The sequence below is a fragment of the Telmatherina bonti genome (assembly GCF_933228915.1).
Source record: "Telmatherina bonti genome assembly, chromosome: 12".
Classification (NCBI taxonomy): Eukaryota; Metazoa; Chordata; class Actinopteri; order Atheriniformes; family Telmatherinidae; genus Telmatherina; species Telmatherina bonti.
This window is the reverse complement of record NC_136610.1, coordinates 20,925,979-20,951,074: the sequence shown is the minus strand read 5'-3', so window position 1 is coordinate 20,951,074 and position 25,096 is coordinate 20,925,979. Positions and strand designations below refer to the sequence as shown.

Sequence of the window (25,096 nt, the reverse complement as noted above, 5' to 3'; positions counted from 1 at the left end):
CTTTACATCTAAACTTCAGAGCTAGAGATTTAGCATTGTATTGATGATGAACATGAAATCTGAACAAGCTTTTTTAATTTAATAACTTGTATTATATATTACTATATATTCTGACCAGACTATAAGAAAATTTGCCTGGTTACATGCAGGAAAACCTCAACTGGGATTTCAAACACTTAACATAGGAACCCCATCTTCATTTTATGTAATGGGCTTCATTTGGCTGCTCAATGTCTGTAACCACATTAGGCTGTGTGACCAAAATGTCAAAACAGAGAGAAGATGACAAGATTATTCAAATATTTCACCGTAATGCAGTATTTTGGTGCTTCAGAAATTTAATCTGAAGACTTGACAAACCTTACAACTTCATAGTATCTGAATTACTGAACTCCACTGTGATCATAGCGAAAACATTATTTTGTTGCTCTTCAATGATTTTTGAATTCTTGAAAATGATATATATATATATATATATATATATATATATATATATATATATATACCCAAGTGATGTATACTTTTTACTTTCTTCTCTTGAAAATTTCACAATGATTCATGCCAAGAACAGTAAATTAAGGCTATTACAAAGGCAGAGCATTACGGGTGAGCAAAGTTCAGTCATGTTCCAGTTCTAACCTACAACTACTTGCTCAATCTTCCTTCAGCTTTTAATGAAGTCAAATGACTGACAAGACTTTATCCTGGTGCTGTCTACAGCTGCTTTCCCTGTTTGAAGCCTTCAAACAACTTTAAACTACATAAGCCTGACAATGATCTTAAGTGCATTATTACTAAGTTGCTATTTCTAAAAACACCACTAACCTCACTTAACTGAAAGGAAAATGCAGGCATATCTTAAGCCAACACCATTGATAAAAACATAAATTGGTTGATGATATTAAAATGAAGAAGACAAAAAGAAGGGGCACCTAAAAGGCACAGGTAATGATGAACAGTGAGTGTTAGTAGTTGTCTGGTGTAATATACTCAAACTCTGTGGGTCCCCGTGGAGGAGAGTTCATGGTTGACCCTGGTTGCATGTGGCTGCCAGGTGCCATACTAGCATTGTGAACATCAGGCTCGATGAAGATGTCGTCCCAGTTCAACATCTTCCTTTGGGTGGAAGAGTGGACAGTATCGTCGTCTGTTGCTATGTGATGAACGCTGCCGTCCTCAGATATGACAGGGACCCCTGGCCCATTATTAACCCAAGAGTACGACTTCATCTGCACAGTTCTGCACGGCAGCAGGCGGTATAAATTGTTGCTATCATCATCCTTCTCCTTCCTCCCACTAGGATCCTGGTTGTGGACTTGCTTGCAGTGAGTCGAGAGTACCTGGTAATTGATGAACGTTTTATTGCACAACAAGCACTGGTACCTTCTCTCTCCTGTGTGGTAGATTTCATGTTTAGTTCTGTATTCAGCCAAGGCAAAGACCTTGTCACAATAGCGGCATGGGTACTTTTTTTCCCATGAGTGGGTGTTGAAATGACGGCGGAGACTCGTCAGACACACATAGGGCCGCTTACACACGATGCACACGTAGAAAGTCTTTCCATCCATGATCAGCTCATAGTGATCTTCAAGCTCTGCTTTAGTTTTCTTCTTGGTTGGTTCACCCTGAGGTGACAACGGCGCTTTATCAAAAGGTCTTGAGGATGTAGCCATCAAAGATCTCTTTCCTTTACTGGATTTGGAGCCTCCTTCTCCTGGATCTTCCTTTACTGGGACAATGTCATAAGTATCTTCGCCAATATTGGCATAGACTTTACAGCCTGATGAAATGGAATCTATTTCTGTGGCTTTATCGAGTGTCACAGTCTTTTTTGCTGCTACAGTTTGGTCGGGAGTGTTCGGATGTACAGCTGCAATTTCTGACACATCTAAGAGCCTGATTTTAAAATCCCCTGGCTGAGTTGAAGTAGAAATGTGCTTCTTGTGGACTCCCCCTTGCTCACTTCTTTCAGAGCACTGGGAGGCACTGTGTGGCTCAGGGATTAAACTGTTTGGTGTGGCTGGTGTCGGTGCAACACTTCCCGAGGACATTCTAGCGGGTGAAGACGAGTTATCGGAGCTACTGTCAGGACTGCGCAGGGGGCTGCTGACCGACACACCGGAGTGAGTAGATTTTACGCTGGGAGGCTTTGCAGCATTTGTTGCTGTAGGTGTTGCAGGGTTTTTTTCATCCGTTGAGGCTGTATGATTTGTTTCCACGTTTTGCTCGGACGCAGCACTTTCTGAATCTGCTTTGTCCAAATCAATGACTTCGCTAGGGTTGGCTTTTAGGCTGGCAGCTCGGGATTGAGCATCTGTGTATGAGACAAACACAATATCATTGTCTGAGTCCTCCTCGTTGTCTACAGGTTTGTTTGCCTGGTTGAATTCCTCTGCAGAAATGGAGAAGGACTCTGTGATTATTGGCATTATCTCTGTGGATGTGTCACTTTTGTTTTCTGACTCCATAGACAAGCCAGGAAGACCTTTAACATGCGATAAAGGTGAACGCAAGTTTGCAATGAACTTCACCCCCAGTACCTGTCCAGCATTTATGAGCTCCTCAAGCATGTCAGAACGGACACGGACAATCTTTGAGCTGTAAATATAGTTGAGGATCTGCTCAAATATCTCTGGCCTGATGAAGTTCAACTCGATGACTTGTCCAGCGACACTGAAAAGCTGATGGAAATATGTACTTGATGCAGACAGGATTGTTTTGTGAGCTCTGAATTTCTTGTCTTGTATGATGATGGTGACGTCACAAAATAATCCATGATTTCGCTGGTCATTCAGGGACTTCAAGACAGCTGTTGAATACTGTGTGTCGGTTGCAGATATCAGCTTTAGACTTGGCATGGCTAAAAAAATGAAGAAAAACAAATCAGAAACAGAGTCTCTGAATATACAGAAAACGTCACTGACAGAGCTGTTTCGTAATCCAGTTTTTCAAGTTCAGGAGGCTGAATTATTGCAAAAGTAAAAAAAAAAGTAACTAAATACAAAAAAGTTTATAAAAGAAGCTAAAACTCTTTTTTTTTTTTTTTTTTTTTAAACTTTTCTATCTCTGTATACAGAATGCATAAGCAGGATAAAGCCATGCTGGACTATTCATTAGGCCCTAAACAATAATTTATGACAACAGACGAAAGTCCATAACCACTGAGGTTTAGCTTCAGGTAATCTAGATTGTTACCAAAAAGTGTTTGTATTTGCAGACAATTTCTGTCCAAACACATCAGAAATATTTCATGATTCTAAGGTGAAATGTCTTGTCCATATGCAATAAACTAATCAATTTAATTTAACTCAAACTATAACTAGAACAACATATATCATTTCTCGAGCTAAATAAAAAAAAAGTAATAAATGCAACCTTTTTTAATGGTTATGAAATATAATCTCAGTTTCTGTGTAGGACACTTAAAAGTATCTCTACGATTGTTACAATATTTTTTAAATACATCATCCAATCGCATAATTTTGTTCTCCGTAATAATCTGCAGCTCACTAGATGCGATCATATAAAAGCAATAAATATTTTTAGTAATTACAATTAAAAATAAATAAACAAATAAATATAGCCATTTCATACGTGCCCACTCAGAACAGTCAATAACCCTTTAGAAAAACAGTGTTTTGCACAAAAGAAAAAACAGGAAAAAGTGTAGTTGTGATAGGTACAAGAACTAAACACTAATGTTACCTTTTGTTATAAGATAAACGTTAGTTTTCTGAAGTTATATTATCTACCATACATTAAAAACTCAATTAACTACCGGAGTGTAAAACAATGTTAAAACTATGTTCCTTGATTATAAGTGTTATTACTGCTTCTTAATTCATGATGAACACAATAATCAGCCGCTGCTGTTAGCCTGCTAACAAAGGTAACAGCTTCCTCCTCATTAGGAGGAAGCGCGGCCTTCTGTTTAGCATCTTCTCAGCATGCTAGCCTAACGTACTAGACTCACGTTAATGAACGCCTTTCTCTGTCTAAATCTCGTCTATCAAAAGGTCGTACAGATTTAGCTATATTCACCTGCAACCTCGAAGCTTGAGCCAAGACTAAGCCTGACCGCTGCCACCTAGTGAGTTAGTGAACTTGACTGGCTACAACAAACCGGAAGCTCGGTGCCGCTGTCAGCTACGTTACCGGAAGTATCTCTTTCCACACAATTATGTGCAGTGTTTTTATGAGAAAAGAAAAGAAAAGAAAAGAAAAGAAAAGGTCGCTCTTTTATGGACTTGAGTGTGCTTGATAAATTTAATTGGATTTTGGGTGCAATTCCTTTAACTCAATTCAAACTCCATATATCAGAATTTAATATGGTCAAACCAACTTTTGTTAGCGTAGAAAACTTTTTTTTTTTTTTTTTTTTAAAAAGACTTGAAAATCTATCACACACTACAGACAATATAAGAAAACAATATACAGTTTTCTCCATCAGTTTCAAATGTATTATAAATATTTTTCCCTATGCTGTTCCCTCGGATATTTGTTCAGAGTAAAAAAAAAAATACACTGAATGAAAATGTCAAACTAAATGGCTGATTTAATTTCTCATTCATGGTCCATGGTTTGGAAATAAAACTGTTTATACACTCAATCATATATATTTTAGAAAAATCCTGGAGAATTAAGATTTTTAAACAACAAAAGTACGCATTTAGAAACTGGGAGTTATTTCATCGTGAAAAAAACATATATTTAATCGAAGTTGTTTGTATTCTTCACTCTTATAGCCAATTCTTTCGAAGAGTAAACGGAACTAACCTGAGGAGAATCTAGAAAGAGGGCTGTTTTATGCTGACGGACACGTTTAGACTTCCTGTTATTGCTTGCGTACTTTAAAAAGGGAAGTTATCTTGATTACAATTTTTCTCTCAATGATTTTGAATTTTTGTTTTTATTTCGTTCAGCACTAAGCCTACAGCAGCTAGAGGGTATGCCTTTATCGGATCGGTCAAGCTCTGACGGAGGGGAATCTCGGAGTCCTCGGGCCAGAAGACCCCGCACTCGCTCCCGCAGCAGACACCGCAGCGGCAGCCGCGAGCTGTCTCCGGACAGCTTCGGGCCCAAACTCCCCAAACCGCGTAACCGAGAGAGGGAGCGTGAGGAACGGGAACGTCGGTTCAAAGAGGCGAGAAACCTCAGACGGATACGGATTGGAAGTCCAGGTCGGAGTCGCTCCAGGTCGCGGTCTCGATCCAGAGAGCGTCACAACAACGCCAGCAACAACCATAACCACTGGCACGAGCAGAGGGATGCTCCTGGAAAACACGGGAGCTTCAAAGACGACTATTATTACGAGCAGCAGAGGGACGATGTTCAGCGGCAGAGACAAGAGGCTTTTATTGCTAGGTATGTACACTTAGGTCCAAAAAGAAACAAGTGGTAGAGGCAACCTCCCCAAAATCCTACAAATCACAGTATATTATGAAATATGAAACAGATGCAGCCACGAACTTTTAAATCGTTTGTCTCTTCCCTGAATGTATAATGTGTGTTGAATACTTTACACCTTTCTCATATTACACCTCCAGAGATTAAACTTCTGTAGAGTGTATTGTAATTTTGTAATAGTGTAGGATCTAAGATTTGCTTTTACATGAGCTTTGTCCAAATGAACATCCCCTACTCCAGTTAATAAAATAGACACCTAAAACATTTGTCTTAATTGAAAAGCTTGTTTTCATAAGTAGAGCTATGTTTAGCAGTGTTTGCTAAAGAAATTACATTGCAATAATAAAACACATGAGAATAGATGTTTAAAGAGGAAAGCATCACAGATGAGGCTGGAAGCTAGAATCAGTATCAAAAGTATTTGTCAACTATTATGGTGGCAAAGGTGATTTTATTGATTTATTTATTTATAAATCTGACAAATTAAAACATTTTGTAGAATTGAAATAGGCTTCAGCTCTTTGGTGCAGTTGGCCCACGTTTGAGTCCTGGCCTGGGGTCCTTTGCTGTAGTCCGAATCTCTGCCTTTTCTGACCCCTTTCCTGTCCGGCTACTGTCAGTCCGGCTACTGGAGCCCAAAATCCAAAAGTAAAAAACATTTAGTGAAAACTTAAAAGAAACCAGTAGATTTATTTCTGTTTATTGGGAATCAGTGGCCCACATGTGAAAGTGGGTTGTCCAGGTTGGTAGTTCTAATCCCAGTCATCTGTGGTTGTGTTGCATGGAAAGACACATCATGCTACTTGCCTCGAATGTCAACCTTGTTGGTGTATGAATTTTCTGATTTATATATATATATATGTATGTATGTATATGTATGTATGTATGTATATGTATGTATGTATGTATGTATATGTATGTATGTATGTATATGTATGTATGTATGTATGTATATATATGTATGTATGTATATATATATATATATATATATTTTTTTTTTTTTTTTTTTTTTTTTTTTACTGACATCATTGGGCCACTTTTGTGAAATAGTCTGTGGTTTTCTATTTCAGATCAAAGTCATGATATTATAACTATTATTATATTATAACTAGCTGCAAGTTTAAATTTTAATAATAACATTTTTATTGGTTGTAAAGTTTACCAATAATGAACCTCAAGAATTTTTTCCAGCAGGAATCTGTTTTGCTTGACCTGTCCATATGATCCAGATGACCTGATGGGTCACTTTGTATCAGTCTGTTTTCACATTTCTTCTCGTGCTGTTTAACAGTTTTGAAAAGTGGGACCTTTTCACATGGTAAAAAGCAGTAATTTGTTTCAGACTAGAAGATTTTACCATCTGAGTTTCTTTTCCAGACGCCTTCAGGAGAGGGAAAGGATTGGTGAACTGGGGTGTCCTGAAGTTTGGGGATATTCGCCCAGAGTGAAAGAACCAGAGTAAGTTAAGATTCCCCACCAGTACAGCAATAAGTTGTTTGTTTTTGGTTTTTGAAGAAATGTTTTGAATTTTTCCCTCTTACTTATTTACATAATTTACTTCCATCAGCTCAGATGAATTCACACCAGTTGAGGAAGACGAGAAAAACAGCAGTTCAGAATCAAGCTCACAAGGTAAGCAGTGTTTGAACACATATAAATTACGTAACCGGAGATGGGTTGTGTGTACGCCTTTATATTTACACAGAATCCTATCTTTAATTTACAGAAGAAAAGAAGAAGAAAAAAAAGAAGAAAAAGAAGTCCAAAAAAAGAAAGAACAAGAAGCATTCAGAGGACAGTGAGCTGGAATCTGATTCTGATGGTGAGGCAGTCATAATTAATTACATTTTTCAAGAATTAGCTTAAATTTTCATCATTTGGACCAACATGTTTTTATTTAGCAGAAGAAGATATAAAGAAGAAGAAAAAGAAGAAGAAAAGCAAAAAGTTGGTTCAAATTTGCAACTTCTCAGCAGCTTTGCTCATATATAAAAGTATTATGATTAACTAATCATATTTCTAATAGGTCAAAGAAGTCCAAAAAGAAGAAGGTAAAGAAGAGCAGGGAAGAGTCCAGCGACTCCAGCAGTGAAGAGTCGGAGGAGGACGAGGAGGAGGAGGAAGATCCAAATGGGTTGATGTGGGTGGAGAAAACAAATGTGGACGAACACGTAGTTGGCCCTGAAGCTCCGCTCACTCATCTGTCCCAGGACGACAAACCTCTGGAGTGAGTCCCTCCTTTTTGGTTGTTCTTTTCTATATTTATTCACATACATGTGATTAGTATTTTCAAATAAGCATACGTATATTCCAAATCAGCATCAACAAAAATCTCTGATTTATAAATCAGCTTATCAAAGGGTTCTGCTGCAGAAAACAAGTGGTGTTGATATGAAACTCCTATTTGTTTTCAAATAAGTTAACAAAAAAGAAACAAAATGAATAGACTGAAACTACCTCAACTTTTTCCCCTTCAGCTTTTATTATTAAAAGTTAAATGTCAATTTTCTTTTTTTCCCCCATATTTGAGTCTTTTTAGATTGACCATTATGACTGATCTAAAGCCTGCATTAAAATGAAAACAATGGTGATATACTGTATGTGTGTTTAACACGGTATGTTTGTCTTCCTCCAGTTTTGGTCATGCGCTGTTGCCAGGTGAAGGTGCTGCAATGGCAGAGTATGTAAAAGCTGGGAAACGTATCCCCAGAAGAGGAGAAATCGGCCTCACCAGTGATGAGATTGCAAACTTTGAGAAATCTGGCTACGTTATGAGCGGCAGCAGGTATGCAATGCTTCAAAGTCAGACTATAATATTATTTGGGCTGTGAATAGATTTTAATTGCAGCATGTAATATGATAAACGGAATAAGATTATTCTCTTTAATGGTAACCAATTTTTTAGTGAAACATTGAATTCTGATAATCGGAGGTCTGTTCCAGAAAGCAGGTTATGTTGAAGTTTTGAGTACATCATGTTGAATTGTGGGAAACTGGGTTTTCCTTTCCAGAAAGTGATGCAGGTCTTACTGAGTCTGTTACTATGGTGATTAACTCTGTGAAGTAAACTTCCTCTCTGGCAAGTTCACTATTAATACCCATCTTCTCGCACCTGAAGCAGCTGTCTGATAGGATATTTCCTTGTTATTGCATGATTGACAGGCCCCTGATCAATATTAATATGACATTGTTCCTAAATGATCATCGTAACTGTGCACACTAACAGTTTGTCATTCTTTAACAGGAGCTATTTACACCCGTTTGCCTCATAAATAAGTTTAAACCTTTTTTTTTCCTTAAATGACAAAGTTTGCTGGTTCAGGATGTTTTTTCAGCCACTCGTGGATGAATGGACATGGCTACACATTGTTGTTTTTTTAACGCCAACATTTTGTTATGGCCCTGTAGACATCGTCGTATGGAGGCTGTGCGTCTGAGAAAGGAAAACCAGATCTACAGTGCGGATGAAAAGAGAGCTCTGGCATCCTTCAACCAGGAGGAGAGGAGGAAGAGGGAAAGCAAGATCCTGTCCAGCTTCAGGGAAATGGTTTATAGGAAAACCAAAGGCAAAGATGAGAAGTGAACACTTCTGTCTCTCCTTCGACTCCCTTTATTTACACACCTGTTCTGTTTGAGTTCAGATGTAACGCGTTTTCTTTCAGCCATCTTCAGTTTCAGTTGAATGTACAGCAAGAGGCTTTTTAATTGTAATGAAACATATTGTGTATTCAATTGCTTTATTTTCAAGCTGTTCATGCAGTATTTCAATTGTTTATTTCCTCTTGTAAATTTCTTCCAATTTACCTGATCAGAACGGCCAATAAACTGTCAATATTAGTATTATCTCCTGCTTGTATTTCTGTCTTTACTCAGTTGTAGTTACAAAACAAAAAATATCTGTAATTCCTAAGTGAATGTGGGAAAAAAAATACTTAAAATCTCAGTTTATTCTTGCAAATATTTTATATTCATTTCATTGTTTTATTAAAACTCAGATTTATTTTTTTTTTAAACTTTTCAAAGCTGAGACTAATTCAGAATCAGACATGTTTCAACATATATATATATATATATATATATGTTTCAACATTATATATATATATATATATATATATATATATATATATAAATAAACTAATCTTAATTCATATCAGAATGCAAATCAACATACTTAAAGGAGCAAATAGTTCAGCAGCTTTCCAACCTGTATAGTTTAGTAACAGCCAAGTTAACCGTAACTTCAGTATTTTTCTTATACTCTTTATTCACCATATAAGTCCTGTCAAAGTGGCTGCGTGTTAGCAATGAGTTTACAGAGTGATATTTTGGTCATGACAATACTTTAACTGGATTTAGGAGATGTGATTTGAGCATGCTTGTCAATAACAAAAGGACGTGAGTCGCAAAAATACATTTTATTGTAGTGTACCATGTATAACTGCACGTGACGAAGATTACCTTATCATTTACAAATTACCATAAAACCTATTAGTTTCTGAAAGGCCCACTGCATGTTAAAATCAGAAAAGAATGGCTGATCCTCACAGTGCCCTAATGCAGGGGTGAGCAACTACGGACCTCAAGGGCCACAGTCCTGCAAATGATAGGAGTTTTCCTGCTGCAACACATCAGATGTTGAAAATTTATTTGATTCTCTGTTTAGCATCTGTTGCAGGTACAAATGAACAGAAGAGTCTTCAAAAGATTTCCAAGTGGGAACAATTTATTTGATCCTAACTTTAAATGAGTCAAAAAGAAATGCATGTTAAATATAATCTTTTAATTTACAGGACAATTAACTTGGTGTTTATTATTTTCTCCACAATCCTCATCAGTTGATGTTCTCAAGACCCTGTTGAGAGAAAAGCGGGATAGGAAAAGAGAAACAAAATCATCAATGTTAGTCAAAAAACAGTTTTCGATTTCTAAGCAGCCACTGGTTCATATTCAGGCAGGTATGAAAACACTAAACTTTATAACTACTAACTGACTAAGCATGACAAAGTTCATCTTTAAACAAGTAAAGTGGATCAAGGAAAAGAGGTAGAACTGAAAAAATATATATTTAAATACCATATAAACATTTTATTAATTTTTTTGTACTAGTTATATAGAATATTATTAATGTATCTGTGCATTTAAAAACGGTTCTCCATTGGCAGGCTCTCATTTCTTATCCACTTCTTTGTCTTTCAACAACATATTCTTTGTAATCGTTTGACTTTAACAATAGAAATATTGTTCAGTCCACTGTAAGAACAACTAGGAGACCGTCCCATAAAAGGGGTCAAAAACAGCTATTTTATAGGTCTGAATCTTCGTTTCTGAAAAACGAAAGACTCACCTTGGTGTCGTAGTGGCGTCCTGTTCCTGCCACTCGCCTGTCCCTCTCCAACATATACCAGTGCCATGGGACCCGGGTCAATCGCTTCTCCTGCATTGGAGTGATGAAGTTAGTCATGTGAATGCACAAATATAGAGGAAGAAAGCACAGTTTACAAAAAACACAGAGTTGCAGGACTAAGTGGCGTCGCCTTCACCTTTCCTCCATTGGTGAACTTCTGGACTTGCGCGGTGACGATTCCGGGAATGATCAGACAAACGGTCATAATGCCGAGGCCAGGTAAAATTTCATACCACATGGTTACTTATTGTAACTAAATGATGTCAAAGACCAAATCTGAGGACAACCAAGTTGTCCTGTAATCACCCGAAGACGGTTTGTTTTGCTACGAAGCTGACAAAATGTCGACTGTCCTCATGACCTGCGTTCCGCCACCGGAAGAAGAAAGTATTTCCTGTTTTTGTCTTTCAAAGTAAACGCATTCAAATTAGCGGACATTACTAAATATGAAATATTAAATGCATCACGTTAATAGAATTTTAACTCTAAACGGATTTTGTTAATATCGTAAAACAAGGAGTCTTAAAACAATTCACCAGAAATATGCACAGTTAATATAAATGTGATTGTAATTGGTTTATGGAAACGTTTATTTAAACAACAAAAGCCATTTTTTTTTAATTGTTTTGAAAAAGTGCACACATTTTTCTTAATTCATACTCCTTGGTCATTTATCATTACATATGGAGAAAAACAAAGCATCTTCATCTTATCGACAGAAAATCTCAATAAAAACCTTTTGTATATTAAAACCAAAACATATTAACTATGTCAATTGTTATTTCTTCTGCTTCACTACAGCGCCCCCTCCCGCAGAAACGCTGAACTGCATGTCCAAACGCCAGATAGGAAGTTACGCTAAGTTCGGTGGCTAGTAGTAGCCTGCTAACTATCCAGAAGAAAGTAAACAAGTCTGTCGGATGTTATGGGATTACCTAGCTGTACACATTAGCTTTAAGTATGAAAGAAGACAAAGAAAACACTCGACCGATTGAGAAAAAGGTGGAGATTAAGTGTGAGGATGGAGAAAAGACAGAAAAGTCCAAGGAAAAGAAAGAGGCCATGACAAAGGTAAAACTTGCTAGTTACGTTAGCTAATGTTGCTAAATGCCATGATTCAAAGTGAAGTTTAAAAATAAATATCCGTTTGCTATTAGAATGGTTCAGTTTAGTCAGACGTAAACTGCGTCGTCTGAATTTCAGATTTCAATGAAAAATTTAATCTAGACTACTTGCCACTTGACAAGTAGTATTATATTTAGGTGATAATGTATCACTGTCATTTTTCATGTTATGTCTATTGGGATCTTAAATGATCTCCTAGATTGTGATCAGGCGACTTCCACCAAGTCTGACCAAAGAGGAGTTGGAGGAGCAGCTGCAGCCGCTCCCAGAGGTGGATTACTTGGAGTTTTTTTCTAACGACACCAGGTGAGTTAACAATACTAATTGTTGTAGCTGATGTTTATATAATATCAATATCTTCTCACAGTGTTAAGTGTTTTCCCCTTTTAGCCTTTACCCCCACCTCTTTGCAAGGGCCTACATCAATTTTAAAAAACAAGAGGATATAGTTCTCTTCAGAGATCGATTTGATGGATATGTATTCATAGATAACAGAGGTATGAAGACCACGAAACTCGAGTTAAATTGAAAAATTTAGGGCTTTTTACAGGGTAACCCTAAAGCAGCATTCTTGTCTACATCCAAACAGGTCAGGAGTATCCTGCCATCGTGGAGTTTGCACCTTTTCAAAAGACTGCCAAAAAAAAAAGTAAGAAGAAGGACTCAAAATGTGGAACAATTACTGAAGGTAAAGATTTTTTTTTTTTTTTTTTAAACTTTTCTGGTTGTAATATTGCACTAAAATCAAAACAGTTTGGCAAGGGCTTATTAAAGTGTTTTTCTTTTCTTTTTTCAACCAAACCAGTCTTACAAATATATTTGGCATTTTCTTACACGATTTTATTAGTTGATAGTACAGTTTATCATTAACATTATCAAAATAAATATTTCAAATTCTATATCAATTAGTCATTTAAGCACATCAGATCACATCATTGTACTGATCGAATTACAAATGCTTTTTGACTTATAGCATTTGCTTTCATACAGTCCTCTGCTATTTCATATTATCTTTTGCTTTAGTCATGTCAGTCTAAATTAACAATACTTATTACTGCACAATAGTCAATCCCCATAAATCTAATAGTCCTCATATCATTGCTTGAGTCATTACATACAAGTTACGTCAGTTATAAAAAATTAAGTATGATGCAATGAATAAACAGCAGCTTCATCACTTGACAAAAGACTGCATCACAGATATTCGTTGTGATGCTGATGTACTGTTCCAGTAGTATATTGTAGTATATTGTTTATAGTTGGTCACAATTGTATCCAAGGGTTGAAAACATACATAAAGTTAGTTATATTTAAGTGACTAAAGTGTATGTTTATTTGCCTAATGCTATAAACAATTACTGCAAGAAGACAAAGAGCATATTAAGTGAGTATGTGAAACAAATGTATTCTTTGTCATGTATTTTAGTTTACCCTACTAACAGCAGTAACATGTAACCTTACTTTAGTTTTCAAATGGCTGTACATGCACTGTGTAGTGCCGTCTTGGGCATTTCTGTCTCTGACATCTGACTTTTTTGTATTAAAACCACTTGCAGATTACAGTGTCGTAATGAAAACATGGTTAAGATTCAGATTTAGATTTGCTTGATTGTCATTGCAACAAGTACAACAAAAAGCAAGGTTTTTAAGTACACTTACTAAGCACCATAAATATTATAAATACTATGTGAAACACATCATAAAAATATATTACATACATATATTCACAAAAAGAACATGTCTATAGAAATGGGAACACGTTTACATAATATTCTGCACTGAGTGTATATAGCTCGAAGTGGATTTTGCACAAATTTGGTATTACACAAATCTCAATAAAGAGGTAAGTATGGACAGCAGTGGGTAGGAAAGAAATTTTTATTTTAGGCTCTTGGTTGTGGTTTTGATGGCCTTATACCATCCACCTGACAGCAGTAGCTCAAACAGAAAATTGCTCAGGCACCAAGAGTCCTACAGGATGGTGTTGGTTATTGAGACAATAAGAGCCATGAAGTTCCTCCAGTGTGAGTAGAGGGCATCCAGGGACCTTCTCGGCCTTTTCGGTCACCCTCTAAAGTTCTTTTTACGTTCAGAAGCAGTGCTCTCTATAGTGGAGCAGTAAAAAGACACAAGCAGGTACTGTAGGATGTTCTTCCTGAGGATTCTCAGGAAGTGGAGTCTTTCAGCTGTGTGGTGTCCGTTTCTCCTTATTGTCGAGAAATTTCCAGAAAGCAGAAATCACTGACCCTTTCCACACAGATTCCACCAATGAGAATAGGCTGTATCCATTCTGTTCTTTCTAAAGTCTTAAATTAGCTCCTTTGTCTTGGATGTGTTCAGGAGCAGATTGTAAGCCATTTGAGTACCTTGTTTGTACTCAGTGACAGGGCTTCTCATGTTGATGGCTTTAATATTTTCACTAACATAAATACTTTTAAGGAATGAACTATGTTTTTAGCAAATAACACACTTTTGCAAGTTATCCACCAGGTTCTGCAGTTTGAACCAGTTGTTTTGTATGTGCAAATATTAATTGTGGTGTGTGAAATGCACCAGAGTGACTGAGAAAAACTATAATTTATTAATTTATTTCTGTAAGATCCAGATTACAAAAAGTTCCTTGAATATTACAATGGAGATGAAGATAAGCTGACATCCACACCTGAGACCCTTTTAGAAGAGATTGAAGCAAGATCAAAGGAGTTTGTAGGTATGTTAGATATCCCAAAATATCACAACACATATGTTAAAAGTTACACAGCATGAGGCATGATTTCATTTTTTTTCTCCTTCAAGCAAAAAAAACGACTCCTCTGCTGGACTTCCTGAAGAATAAACAGGTAAATATGTTCTCTGTCTCCATATCGTGCCATTTGAAGTATGCTTTTACAGTAGGTTGCCTGCTGGAGGCTGCCATCACAAATCCTATTATCTCTGCTCAGAGACTTAGAGAGGAGAAGAAAGAGGAGAGGAGAAGGAGGGAACTTGAGCGCAAGCGCCTACGTGATGAGGAGCGCCGAAAGTGGAGGGAGGAGGAGAGGAGGAAACGTAAAGAAGTAGACAAGATTAAGAGAGTTGAGAAACCGCTGGAGAAGGACAAGGACCAAGCAAAAGAAGAACCAAAAATTAAGGTCTGTGATGCAGAAAAATGAAACTGTTTGCAATTGTTATTAATTTTCTCATTTTTTAATTTAATTTGGCTTTATTTCCAGCTCCTGAAGAAGCCAGACAGATGTGATGATGCTGATTCTGAACGACCCAAGGACAGACCTAAAAAACCGGAGAAGCTAATTAAAGAGGAGAGATCCTTTGGAAGTATTGAGCACAAGAGACGCCACTTTGAAAATAAGGAGGATAGAGGAAGAAAGTGAGTTTTTTTTAATCTTTGTTTGGCACTTGCTTTGCTCGCTTTGACCATGATGACTACACAGATCTCATTTACTTGCAGAGGGGAAGGAGACGTGCGAAAGGAATTCAGGGAGCGTGACATAGATCGAGACAGAGAGCGGGAGAAAGAGCGGCGGCAGAAAGAGAAAGAGCGCATTAGACGGCAAGATGACGAAAGACGGAGAAAGAGGGAGCATCAGGATGGGGAAAACTTTTACAGGAAGCGTGAGGAGGAATTTAAAAAAGAAAAGGCCTTGGAAAAGAAGAGGAGTGATATGATGGCAGACTTGCCCCAATCTGAGAAGCTGGAAAAAATTGCCAGGGAAGGCAAAAAGGAGGAGAAAAGAGAGCGTTTACGGAATAAGGTGATGACAATTGATTATCAAAAGATCTAGTTATTTCTTACAGTCATGTGGAAGTGTTTCTGAGGCAGTTGTTTCTTTGCTTCAGGACCGGCCGGCTATTCAGCTATACCAGCCAGGGGCTCGGAGCCGCAACCGGGTTGCAGGAGGAGCTGAATCCAGCTCTGCTGACAGAAAGCCAGAACCTGAGAACAAGAAGGTGGCTGAGAAAGGAGACGACTGAGCTCATTTCTGCTTGTGAAATCTTAAGTTTGGTGAGGAGAGAAGAAACAGGCCTGTGAGGCTCAGAGCAGCAATGTGGCCTCTCCGAGCCGCAGTCAAAGTAGGGCTGCATCCAGCTTTCCCGGTCTCAGAGCAAGATTGTGGAGCCTGTCAATGCCTGAATGTGACCCTTTTTAGTTTTGTTAGGTAAGGTAACAATAACTTTTGCTAAGAGTTTTGCTGTAGGAGACATTAGGTGAAGCCAAAGCTTTCTGGGACCCCGTGATCTCAAAGTGACCTTACTTTGTTGTTCTTCTGATGGAAAAAATGTAAATGCTAATGTTACATCTCTCTTGGCTCTGAATGATCTAAGTTTAACGCTCTTTTATGTCAAAAGATCGACATTGTCAAGCTTTACAATTTAGATTCTGCATCAATGACAGATAATTTCTGTTTTGTTGTTTTTACTTTGAAGTGTATTCCTGTAAATTGCATCCTACTGTACTTTGGGAGATGGATAGTTTAAGTTGTGCTATAACTTTTTCACGATCTATCAGTCTAATAAAATAGAACACACACTAACTATGCATGTACCTGGTCCAGGATCATGTGTTACATTCATTAATATGAACTGATAGAGGAGAAATAGCCATTTTGATTATACTGCCATGTAACAGGTATTCTTGCATACAGATTTGGGCATGCAAGTCAAATAATCAGTGACCAACCTGTGGCCTTTTCCCTTTTTCTAATCTCAGATTCCCTTGAAACAAACGTGATGCACAGTACAGCATGTAATACAGCGTGACAGAAACAGTACCCAATTTGAACAGGAAATAAAACCTCTTTGCTTAAGTGTTTGTTTTGTCTTTTTTTGCTTTGTTATTTGAGACAGAATACAAGAGAAAGATGTTATTTCATCATACCGGATTTACTCTGAATTTCATTTTCTGTGTGTAATAGATTTTTTTTTTTTTTCTTTTTGTTTACAAATTATATGACGGACAGTTCTTCCAGTTTACTGCCTTGTAGCTGGATTCAAAATCCAGTTTAGAAACCTTGACAATTCCTTCCTGGTTGCTGTCCCTCATCTCCTCTCCAAGTGATTTATTTGATCGATCACATGGAAATGTTGTAGCACTGCAGGTAGCAGGTTTAGTAGCATTTTACTTTTAAGTGTATAAATTGTGTGGACTCGTAAAAAAAACAAAAAACAAAACAAACAAAAAAAAACTACACAAGTAAGCTGTCTAACAACCATAATATAATATATGATCAGCCTGAACATTTCTTCTATGCTGGTTGTTTTAGTTCCTGTTGTTAAAACTAATGAACTACATATAGTTGATTGAGTGGAAATTACAGAAGTTCTATGATTTGGTAAAATAAAGTTTTGGTTTGGATTGATATCTTGATTATATTTCCATATGAAAATCTTATACTTAGGGAAAATCGATGGAGTTTGAAGGACAATGATCTTGGGAATTCATGCCCTGATACTTTTTTTCCACTTTGATTTACTCTTGTTAATTTTTAATCGGCCAAATCTATAAAACTTTTTTAGTTTTAAACTTTAAAAAAATTACACTATGAGTCTTTACAGGGCTGTAAGGCTTTGATGCAATGCATTAAATGGCCTTTTGGTGTCGCTGCTTCGTGGCGCTCATTTGTTAAGCTCCGGACGTCACTTCCGTCTTTCTCTTCGACCACCGCCATAGTGGGGAAAGGACTGTGGACAAAATGGTAAAAACAAATCTTTAAACATCCACATCAGTACTCCATGTTAACCGAATCCTTTTCATAAAATGATTTATTAACTTTAAAGTAGTTAATGAATTATCTATATGTTGTCTGAAAGGATGAAATAGGAGGTTAAAAGTAAGCCGCTCCATTATCCGTAGTTCTCTGCATGACATGTTATCTGAGCACTTCCTTCTAGATAGTTATTCCTTTCAGCTTTGTGTGAACACTTTTATAAATCTGACGTATTTTCATCTGTATACGCAGTCATTGTTTACTCTGAGCTGACCAGTTTGCCTGTTTACAGTCGTCCCACAAGACTTTCAGGATCAAGCGTTTCCTCGCCAAGAAGCAGAAACAGAACAGGCCGATTCCTCAGTGGATCAGGATGAAAACTGGCAACAAGATCAGGTGAGTTCAGCTGCTGTTTTACAGCTGCTTTGTCGGCTCAGCACCCATCCAAACCTTTCATTAGCAAGTTAAAGAAGCTGTGGATATGGCAGAATTTCACTGAAATGAGATGCTGCAATAAGGACAAAATGTTTTACCTCAGTTATCACTTTAAGTGGTGTTTGCAGCCTTAGAGATGCATAGTAAAATAAAATTCTGTTATAGATATACCTTCCTAAAAATATATACTTTCGTACTGGCTTAGTGTAATGATCTGAGAGTGTCGGGTGTTTTCCCCTTGACATCTTTTCACATAATATGCATGAACAGTACCTCCTGTAGCATCTTACAAATGTACTCAGTTTAAAATGTTACATTATAGTCCCCTTTTGATATTGTACAACCCTACACTGATTAAATGATAAACATGCAGGTGCATATATGCATTAAACTATTGATCCCATTTAGTGGAGGAGTTGACTTAAACATGACAGAATAAATGTCCCATGGAATTGTAAGGGCAGCGATGTATGATAATGTTTGACATGGATGTAGCCATTTAACAGGCCTTCAGTTTCTTCAGTTATATTTTTACACCATAAGCATCTTAGTTTAACTAGTTTCCTTTGCTCACAAGTGTGCAGCGATAAGTGTTTTCCTTCAACAAAAATGTTTTCACACCATCTGTATGTTTCTTAACTTGCATATCTTTGTCTTCAAGTTCTGCAGAAGCCTGTTAATGACCCATTCATTTTGAGCCAGATGAGTAGAAGTAGGGAAACTTCAAAACCTGCAGGGCAGTGGTTCTTAAAGAAGTTGCAGAGCAGTGGTCTCCCACCCACACATTATTGATGACTGGCTAATTATAGGATATATCAAAAGCCATCCTCTAATTCAGGGGAACCCAACTCCGGTCCTTAAAGGCTACAATCCTGTAGGGTTATCTTATTTCCCTGCTCCTAACACACAGGACTCTTAATAAATTAGCCATTGTGCAGGATTTCATAGGCTGTTGGATCCATTTAATTTGAGTATGGTGTGTTGAAGCAGGGAAATGTGGAAAAACCTTCAGGCCATGAGGCTGATTTTCAACACCTCTGCTATGAATATAAAAAGCTGAAGAACTGTCAGCCACTTCCGAAATAAAAATGATAAAGAAAATATTGCTGGATTGGGTTCACGACAGCAACAAAATGCCTACATGCTTAAAATCTGTTGTCAATATAATGCCAATGTAGGGTATATCATGATTCCTGACTTAGTTGTTAATGCGTTATTGCATTAAAGTAATTAAATACGTGGATAAAATCCCAAATTTAATAAATGCAGGCTATACCTTTTTTTTCCTGTCCTTATTGCAACGATCTAGTGATCCGTGAAATTATTTTGACATCATAGCTGTTGTAGAGGATGGCCAGTTGTAAAAAGAGTTTAGGGACTGTTTTTAACAATTTTAAAGTGCTCTCAGGCGATGCATTTAATTTCCAAGTTGTTCGGCTTGAGAGTAAGTGTGGAGAAGACTTGTTCACTAATGTAGACTAAAGGACCAGAACTGCACGTCATCCAAAGCAGGTCTGCAAATACAGCACTCAATGTCAGTAGAGTGCTGTCATTAACCCTGCTGAGAGCATTTCTGCTGTAGAGCCTGTACTCCTGCTCACTGCTCCAGTGAGGAGGCTCTGCAGCTGAACACCTGATGGTTTCTGTGCTTGCTTGAATGACTGATCTACACAGTAAATTTCTTTTCTGTTGGACTGTTAATTTGCGTTACACTAGTCTTGGACTCTTCCATGTTCGCCATTCATTTAATACCGGAGACTTGTGAAGGATCAGATAGTTTGCTCTAAGTGAGATTAGTAAAAGATTCCAGAGCATTTATTGTAAATTTGATTATGACCACAATATACTCTGTACATATTGTTTATAGTGATCCCTATAAAGTCAGAATTTGTTAAATCTGTTCTTGAATTTTGTTTCTGGTATTAATAGTGTCAGCTTGATTTACACTAGTTTGCCTTTGTCAATATCTGCAGGAATAAGTTAACAAAACTCAAAATATTCAATATGTCGCTGTAGAACACTAGTTTTAATACATAGCAAATGGTTTATTTTTCAGCAACACCATATTATAACTAGGAACTGCCGGAGATTTTTTATCTGCTAAATTTAGTTCTTCAGTTTTTGACTTGGGCCTTAAAACAAGCTGTGTTATTGAACTTTGATCTAGTTGAACTATTACCTGCTTGAAATAATTGGCTAATAAACAGTGCTGAATGTAAGTTTAAATGTGGATGTTTTCTAAGAGTAAACTTAGAAATAGACCTTTTACTCTTGGGGAGCACAATAAAAAGTTGTTCCAGTGAGATTTATAGTAATAACTCAATACCTCGTTTTTGCTCAGTTTGGCTTTAATAGCCAGCTAGACTGTTTTAAGTAAAGGCATAGTTTTCTGGTTTGTACAAGTTCCTGTTTGTCTTCAGAAGATGCTCTACATTTATTTTGTCCCTTGTTTTCAGGTACAACTCCAAGAGGAGACACTGGAGGAGGACCAAGCTCGGCCTGTAAACATGAGGGTCAGTGGATCCCAGCATCTGTCAGGACACCTTGCTGCTGGGCCTGACCACAGGAAGGGATCCGTGTCATCTGGAGCAGCAGTTTTGTACAGATACTCTGGTTATGCTCATGTTTGACAATAAAAGATCTATGATCAAACTTGTTACAGGAGTTATTTTTGCTTTCTTTTGCCTTTAATCTGATATCACTTTACTAGGCTGCTTTTTTTTTTTCACCTTTCAAATATTTATTTTTAGGCAAGCCAAATTTCAGATGGGGAGGGTGTGTTGACTCAGCTTTGCAGATAAAGAAGCCTTCTCACTGAGGAGGGGTCGGATCTGCCCACACTAACTTGTTCATGAAAGACTATTTGTAGTTTGACTTAACTTTGTCTGGAATACAGCACAGCCATTCAAGCAGGCTGACTTAAAGGGAAAATGTAATGCTCAGTCTGGAGGTAGAAAGCTGTCTTACAGAAATGTTTTACTGGCTGTTGCTAAAAGATGAAACCAGTCTCTGAAGTACAAAAATATTTATTCAAATTTGAGTTTTTTGTAAATCAGATTCATCCATAAGCTGCTGCTTTGTTAAACGCCTTTGTGTTTCAAGGACTATAGTTACAAGTGCTGAGAAAAGTACCTTTTCAAGTGCATGTGTAATCCTCCAGAGGCACAAGATCATTAAATTTTAATGCACATATGATAAAAAGTTAACTGATCAGGTTTTGTTTCCAAGAAAAGAAAAGGAAGGTAGCAGCTTTCTGATAGACCCAAATCTCCAGCCGCTCCAAGAAATCTCATTGTCCTGCACATCTTCTGCTTTCCCACTGTCCACCTTATCGCATGCAGTGATGTTCACTGTGCCAGCGCAGTTGTTATTGACATTTTTGTTGGGATTTTGCACACATCCGCAGCTGTGCTCATCGTCCCAAGTCCCCAACAGCTCTTTCATCTCCAACGGGGCGTCTCCTTTCAGATACTGCCAGGGTCTCTTCCCGTTGTAGTCCATAACATCGATGTTGGCACCGAAAGCTCCGACCAGCAGCTTGATGACCATGTACTGGCTTTGCATGCTGGCGACGTGTAGCGGGGTGAGACCACCGCTGCCCCGTAGGTTCACATTCAGGGCTATGCCTTCACTTTCTGCGTACCGTAGCAGTTTGATGAGAGTCTCGTCCTGTCCACTCTTGGCCAGCCAATGAAGAACCGAATAGCCACTGATAAAATCCCTTCTGGTTAACAGCTGGGGGTCCAGGGTAATAAACTCCAACAGGGTTTCATAGTTTCCTTCTATTGCTGACAACATCCATGCGTGCTCCATCGGGTACAAAGCCCAGTCTGCGTCCTGCTGGGAGGACACACTGGTACTTTCTGAGGACAACACGCTGCTGAATCCGCTGTGTGACGAATTACTCAGGAGCAGCTCTTTTAGGTATTTTTTACGCATAGCGGGTGTGAGCGACCCCCTCTCCGGAGCTTCTGTTTGAAGCCCCCCCGGTCCGGAGCAGTCACTGATCTCCTGCTGCCTCTGCAGCCTCGACCTACGCTGGAACGCGCTGGGCATGACTTGCATGCCGTATCTCGACAAGCGGTCCACAACGCTGCCCTGTCTGGATGCCCTGCTGACGTGGGCGTCGGAATTGCTGACAGCTGGTTCAGATCCAGCAGAATCTGATGCGCTCTCATACATGCTGCTTGGCTTCCTCTGCACAGTAGTCAAGGCTACTTCCTTTTATTTAGACTACGCCCTGAAGAAGCCTCAGATTAACACCAATATGTTCCCTTCGGTTCTACTGGACTCATTTCCTGGCTCGAGATTAAATGTACATAAGGTAAACTTGAGATAGAAATATGTCTGAATGTGTTGATAAAAAAAATAAAAAAAAAAGACAGTTCCTCTAACTTAACACTAAAATGTTACAGTAAGTTTTACAGGATTTTATCTACTACCACACCAAACAAAAAATCACCTGTTCCAAGTCCAAAACGCAGGTTGACTCCTAACAGAGGCGCGCGCACACACACACACACACTCAAGCTGCTCCAGTTGTATAGATAGTTTTTAGTCCATGTGACCATGTCAGATACTGCAACACACCGTGTAGACCTGATCTTTTTAAGCTTCTGGACAAATTCTACTTTCCGCTGAAAGAGGAAATGAGACAAAGTTCATTCTAATCTCCAGCAAAGCCAATGGCGAGAATCCCTCACATGTGACCACTGATGGTCCTCAAAAGCAGGAAGTCATAGTTTACTCCCCTGATACTTTCAGAGCATGTCAATTATAGTAGTGCCAAGCAGAGCATGAAAGGTAAAACAACTTTATTTTTCAGAAATTAAAGATAAAAAAAAAAGTTACAACATACATGTTCAGAAAGATTCTGGAGGAAACTCAATGGTCAGCTCATCAATTGTTTGAAGAAAGGCTTCCAGCTCCAAGCAGTAATCTGAAAATATATTCATTTGAGTTAATGATACACATGTAGTTAATGACACTGCCATGTCTTGCCTGCTCTTCACACTATAATTACTGCAGCCTGTTGCTGGACAAATATTTTATTGCACAGGTGGAATACCACTCGAGTCTAAAAGTTAAATTGAAAAAAGAAGAGGTAGTAATTTTCCATCTAAACTCAACTTGATAGTATGGCATTTTCCCCTTCATGATAAAAGTATATTTTGAGCTGAAAGTTTGTTTTTAAGCATCACACAAGGTGGCACTCTTAACCTGACTAGATCACTAGGACACGTTGAGCTGGTTCCTTTGGGACGGTTTATGTCCAATATCAGATTAAGTAGTCTGTAAACAAAGAGCATCATCATTTCATAATCTGTTCTGACTATATTCCAGACCATCTCAGCACACACCTAGTTAAGAGATGTTTATAGCATTGAACAAGAAAGATTAAAACATGGTTCAGTCCAACAGTAATTGTTGATATGGACCTTATAAGAGTTTGATACCTTGTTTTGGCATCTTCACTGGTGACAGGTTTGGGAGTGGATCAATCTTTTCCAGGTCTTCTTCAAACTGATGTGAAGTTTCAGAGAAACATGCTAATCCAGGTAGAGCCAAGCCACCAAGAGGAATCAAGTCTTCAGGTATACCATACTTGTCACACTCTGGAAAATACAAATTTTGTTTTATAATGAGTACACCCAGCCTCAGAATGGGTAAAATTAGATTCATGCATACTGAGGGTCATAACTAAAAATAAAAATCAATTTGTGGTTAAAAAAAAAAAAAAAAAAAAGTTTTTGTTAGATAAAAATTATGGAGACCATGTTGCAACCCAATAAATGTTCACTTTAAAATCACAATACTGCAGAAAAGGGAGTCTAGATTATGTCCATAGTTAACAGACTTTGTGCCTTAGCATTTCTAATGGCTGAAGAGTATCCCCATTAAGATTAGAGTTTGTTAAAGATGTAAAAATTTAAAGTTCCTAAACATAATAGCGAAGCAATGTTGTCCGATTTGACTGTAATTGCCTGATTACAGTGAAACATTTCAAAACGACTTTGTAAAAACTATTACGATTGTAGATGTAATTTACCCAGAGGATCATAAGGGATGAACTTTTCTATTTCTGGATATTCCTCCACTTTAGAGTGAGGAGCATGCTTGACAATGGTTTCCTATAGGGAAAAATCATCATGAGTACACACTGACACATTGCATGTAATAAATATTAAAAATAACATCACAGCTTGACACTTCGTTTTAGACTGGATATGTTGTGTTCAAGTCCAACCTGTGCCTTTAACACTGTCTTCTCTTGCATGTTTACAGCTGGGGTTGAAATCTTTTTGTTCACATCCCCAAGAGCCTTACGGCCAGAGGGCACAGGGGTGAAGGTGCTTTTAGTGATCAAAGGAGATTTCAGAAGTTTCTCTGGGGGAAAGATGCAATAATTAGTATGCAATAATAATTAGTATCCACACAGCAGAAGATTACTATACAGAAGACGACATTTCTATACCTGGAGCAGACTGAAGTCGCTGTCGCATTTTCAGAGAAGGTGCATGAAGGACATTTTCTTGCTCGGCAATGATGTTTGCCATTTTATCTGAAATATAAACTGATGTTAGCTTTGTGCAACTTGCTGCAAGTAGTAAAACAAAAGGCCAAAGTTATTTTCTTGCCTTATCTTCAATAGTAAGTAAATTGGGAAAGTTTTTTTTTTTTTTTTTTTTTTTTTTTTTAATAGTCAATCATTTTAATTAGTCGTTTTAGTGATTTGTTATCAATTGGCCCAAGGCCGTTTGCCAAGCAATCAAAAAAAAAAAGAAAATTTATGTTCACTTTTCTCTTTAAACTATGCAATAATGAAACCTCTTCTAATACAGCTTCTTTGACACGTGTAAACTGAAAGGCATTTAGGTTAGTTTGAGCCAAGAGAATAAAGATGATCAAAATAAAAAACATTTTGGTACCAGCCTTGAAAATTTGCCCATTATTGTCGAGGGAAATAATTTAAAATAAAACCTATAAGAAAAGATTCATACACTTTAAGATCAATATAAAT

General features: G+C 37.7%; 6 protein-coding genes across 7 annotated transcripts; 3 read left to right on the top strand and 3 right to left on the bottom strand.

Moving 5' to 3' along the window:
- Nucleotides 1-518: 518 nt before the first annotated feature.
- On the bottom strand, nt 519-4,105 carry zbtb33 (zinc finger and BTB domain containing 33). Its single transcript, XM_079250341.1, has 2 exons — nt 4,042-4,105; nt 519-2,860 (listed from the first exon to the last, which is right to left on the bottom strand). Exon 2 carries the CDS (start codon nt 2,856-2,858, stop codon nt 966-968), a length of 1,893 nt encoding a protein of 630 aa, XP_079106467.1. The 5' UTR covers nt 2,859-2,860; nt 4,042-4,105; the 3' UTR covers nt 519-965.
- Nucleotides 4,106-4,825: 720 nt separating this feature from the next.
- On the top strand, nt 4,826-9,243 carry nkap (NFKB activating protein). 2 transcript variants are annotated; one of them, XM_079250351.1, is made up of 8 exons: nt 4,826-5,364; nt 6,784-6,864; nt 6,974-7,038; nt 7,133-7,228; nt 7,311-7,353; nt 7,433-7,633; nt 8,042-8,191; nt 8,815-9,243. In XM_079250351.1, the coding sequence occupies exons 1-8, from the start codon at nt 4,949-4,951 to the stop codon at nt 8,987-8,989; spliced, it is 1,227 nt and encodes a 408-aa protein (XP_079106477.1). In that variant the 5' UTR covers nt 4,826-4,948; the 3' UTR covers nt 8,990-9,243. The 2 variants fall into 2 exon arrangements, with proteins under 2 accessions (XP_079106477.1, XP_079106476.1); XM_079250350.1 differs by having other exon boundaries at nt 7,308-7,353.
- A 2,447-nt stretch (nt 9,244-11,690) lies between these two features.
- Nucleotides 11,691-16,725, top strand: upf3b (UPF3B regulator of nonsense mediated mRNA decay). Its single transcript, XM_079250344.1, has 10 exons — nt 11,691-11,881; nt 12,135-12,241; nt 12,326-12,432; nt 12,525-12,623; nt 14,535-14,645; nt 14,732-14,775; nt 14,878-15,066; nt 15,148-15,302; nt 15,384-15,687; nt 15,773-16,725. Exons 1-10 carry the CDS (start codon nt 11,771-11,773, stop codon nt 15,905-15,907), a joined length of 1,362 nt encoding a protein of 453 aa, XP_079106470.1. The 5' UTR covers nt 11,691-11,770; the 3' UTR covers nt 15,908-16,725.
- An 848-nt stretch (nt 16,726-17,573) lies between these two features.
- rpl39 (ribosomal protein L39) lies at nt 17,574-20,731 on the top strand. Its single transcript, XM_079250361.1, has 3 exons — nt 17,574-17,628; nt 17,933-18,036; nt 20,532-20,731. The coding sequence occupies exons 1-3, from the start codon at nt 17,626-17,628 to the stop codon at nt 20,578-20,580; spliced, it is 156 nt and encodes a 51-aa protein (XP_079106487.1). The 5' UTR covers nt 17,574-17,625; the 3' UTR covers nt 20,581-20,731.
- Nucleotides 20,732-21,091: 360 nt separating this feature from the next.
- On the bottom strand, nt 21,092-22,257 carry sowahd (sosondowah ankyrin repeat domain family d; the record flags this gene model as incomplete). Its single annotated transcript, XM_079250075.1, has 1 exon — nt 21,092-22,257. One exon carries the CDS (start codon nt 22,255-22,257, stop codon nt 21,286-21,288), a length of 972 nt encoding a protein of 323 aa, XP_079106201.1. The 3' UTR covers nt 21,092-21,285.
- A 680-nt stretch (nt 22,258-22,937) lies between these two features.
- pttg1 (PTTG1 regulator of sister chromatid separation, securin) lies at nt 22,938-24,632 on the bottom strand (the record flags this gene model as incomplete). The annotated part of the gene is made up of 5 exons (XM_079250074.1): nt 22,938-23,014; nt 23,532-23,690; nt 24,125-24,206; nt 24,323-24,462; nt 24,551-24,632. 5 exons carry the CDS (start codon nt 24,630-24,632, stop codon nt 22,938-22,940), a joined length of 540 nt encoding a protein of 179 aa, XP_079106200.1.
- Nucleotides 24,633-25,096: the final 464 nt, after the last annotated feature.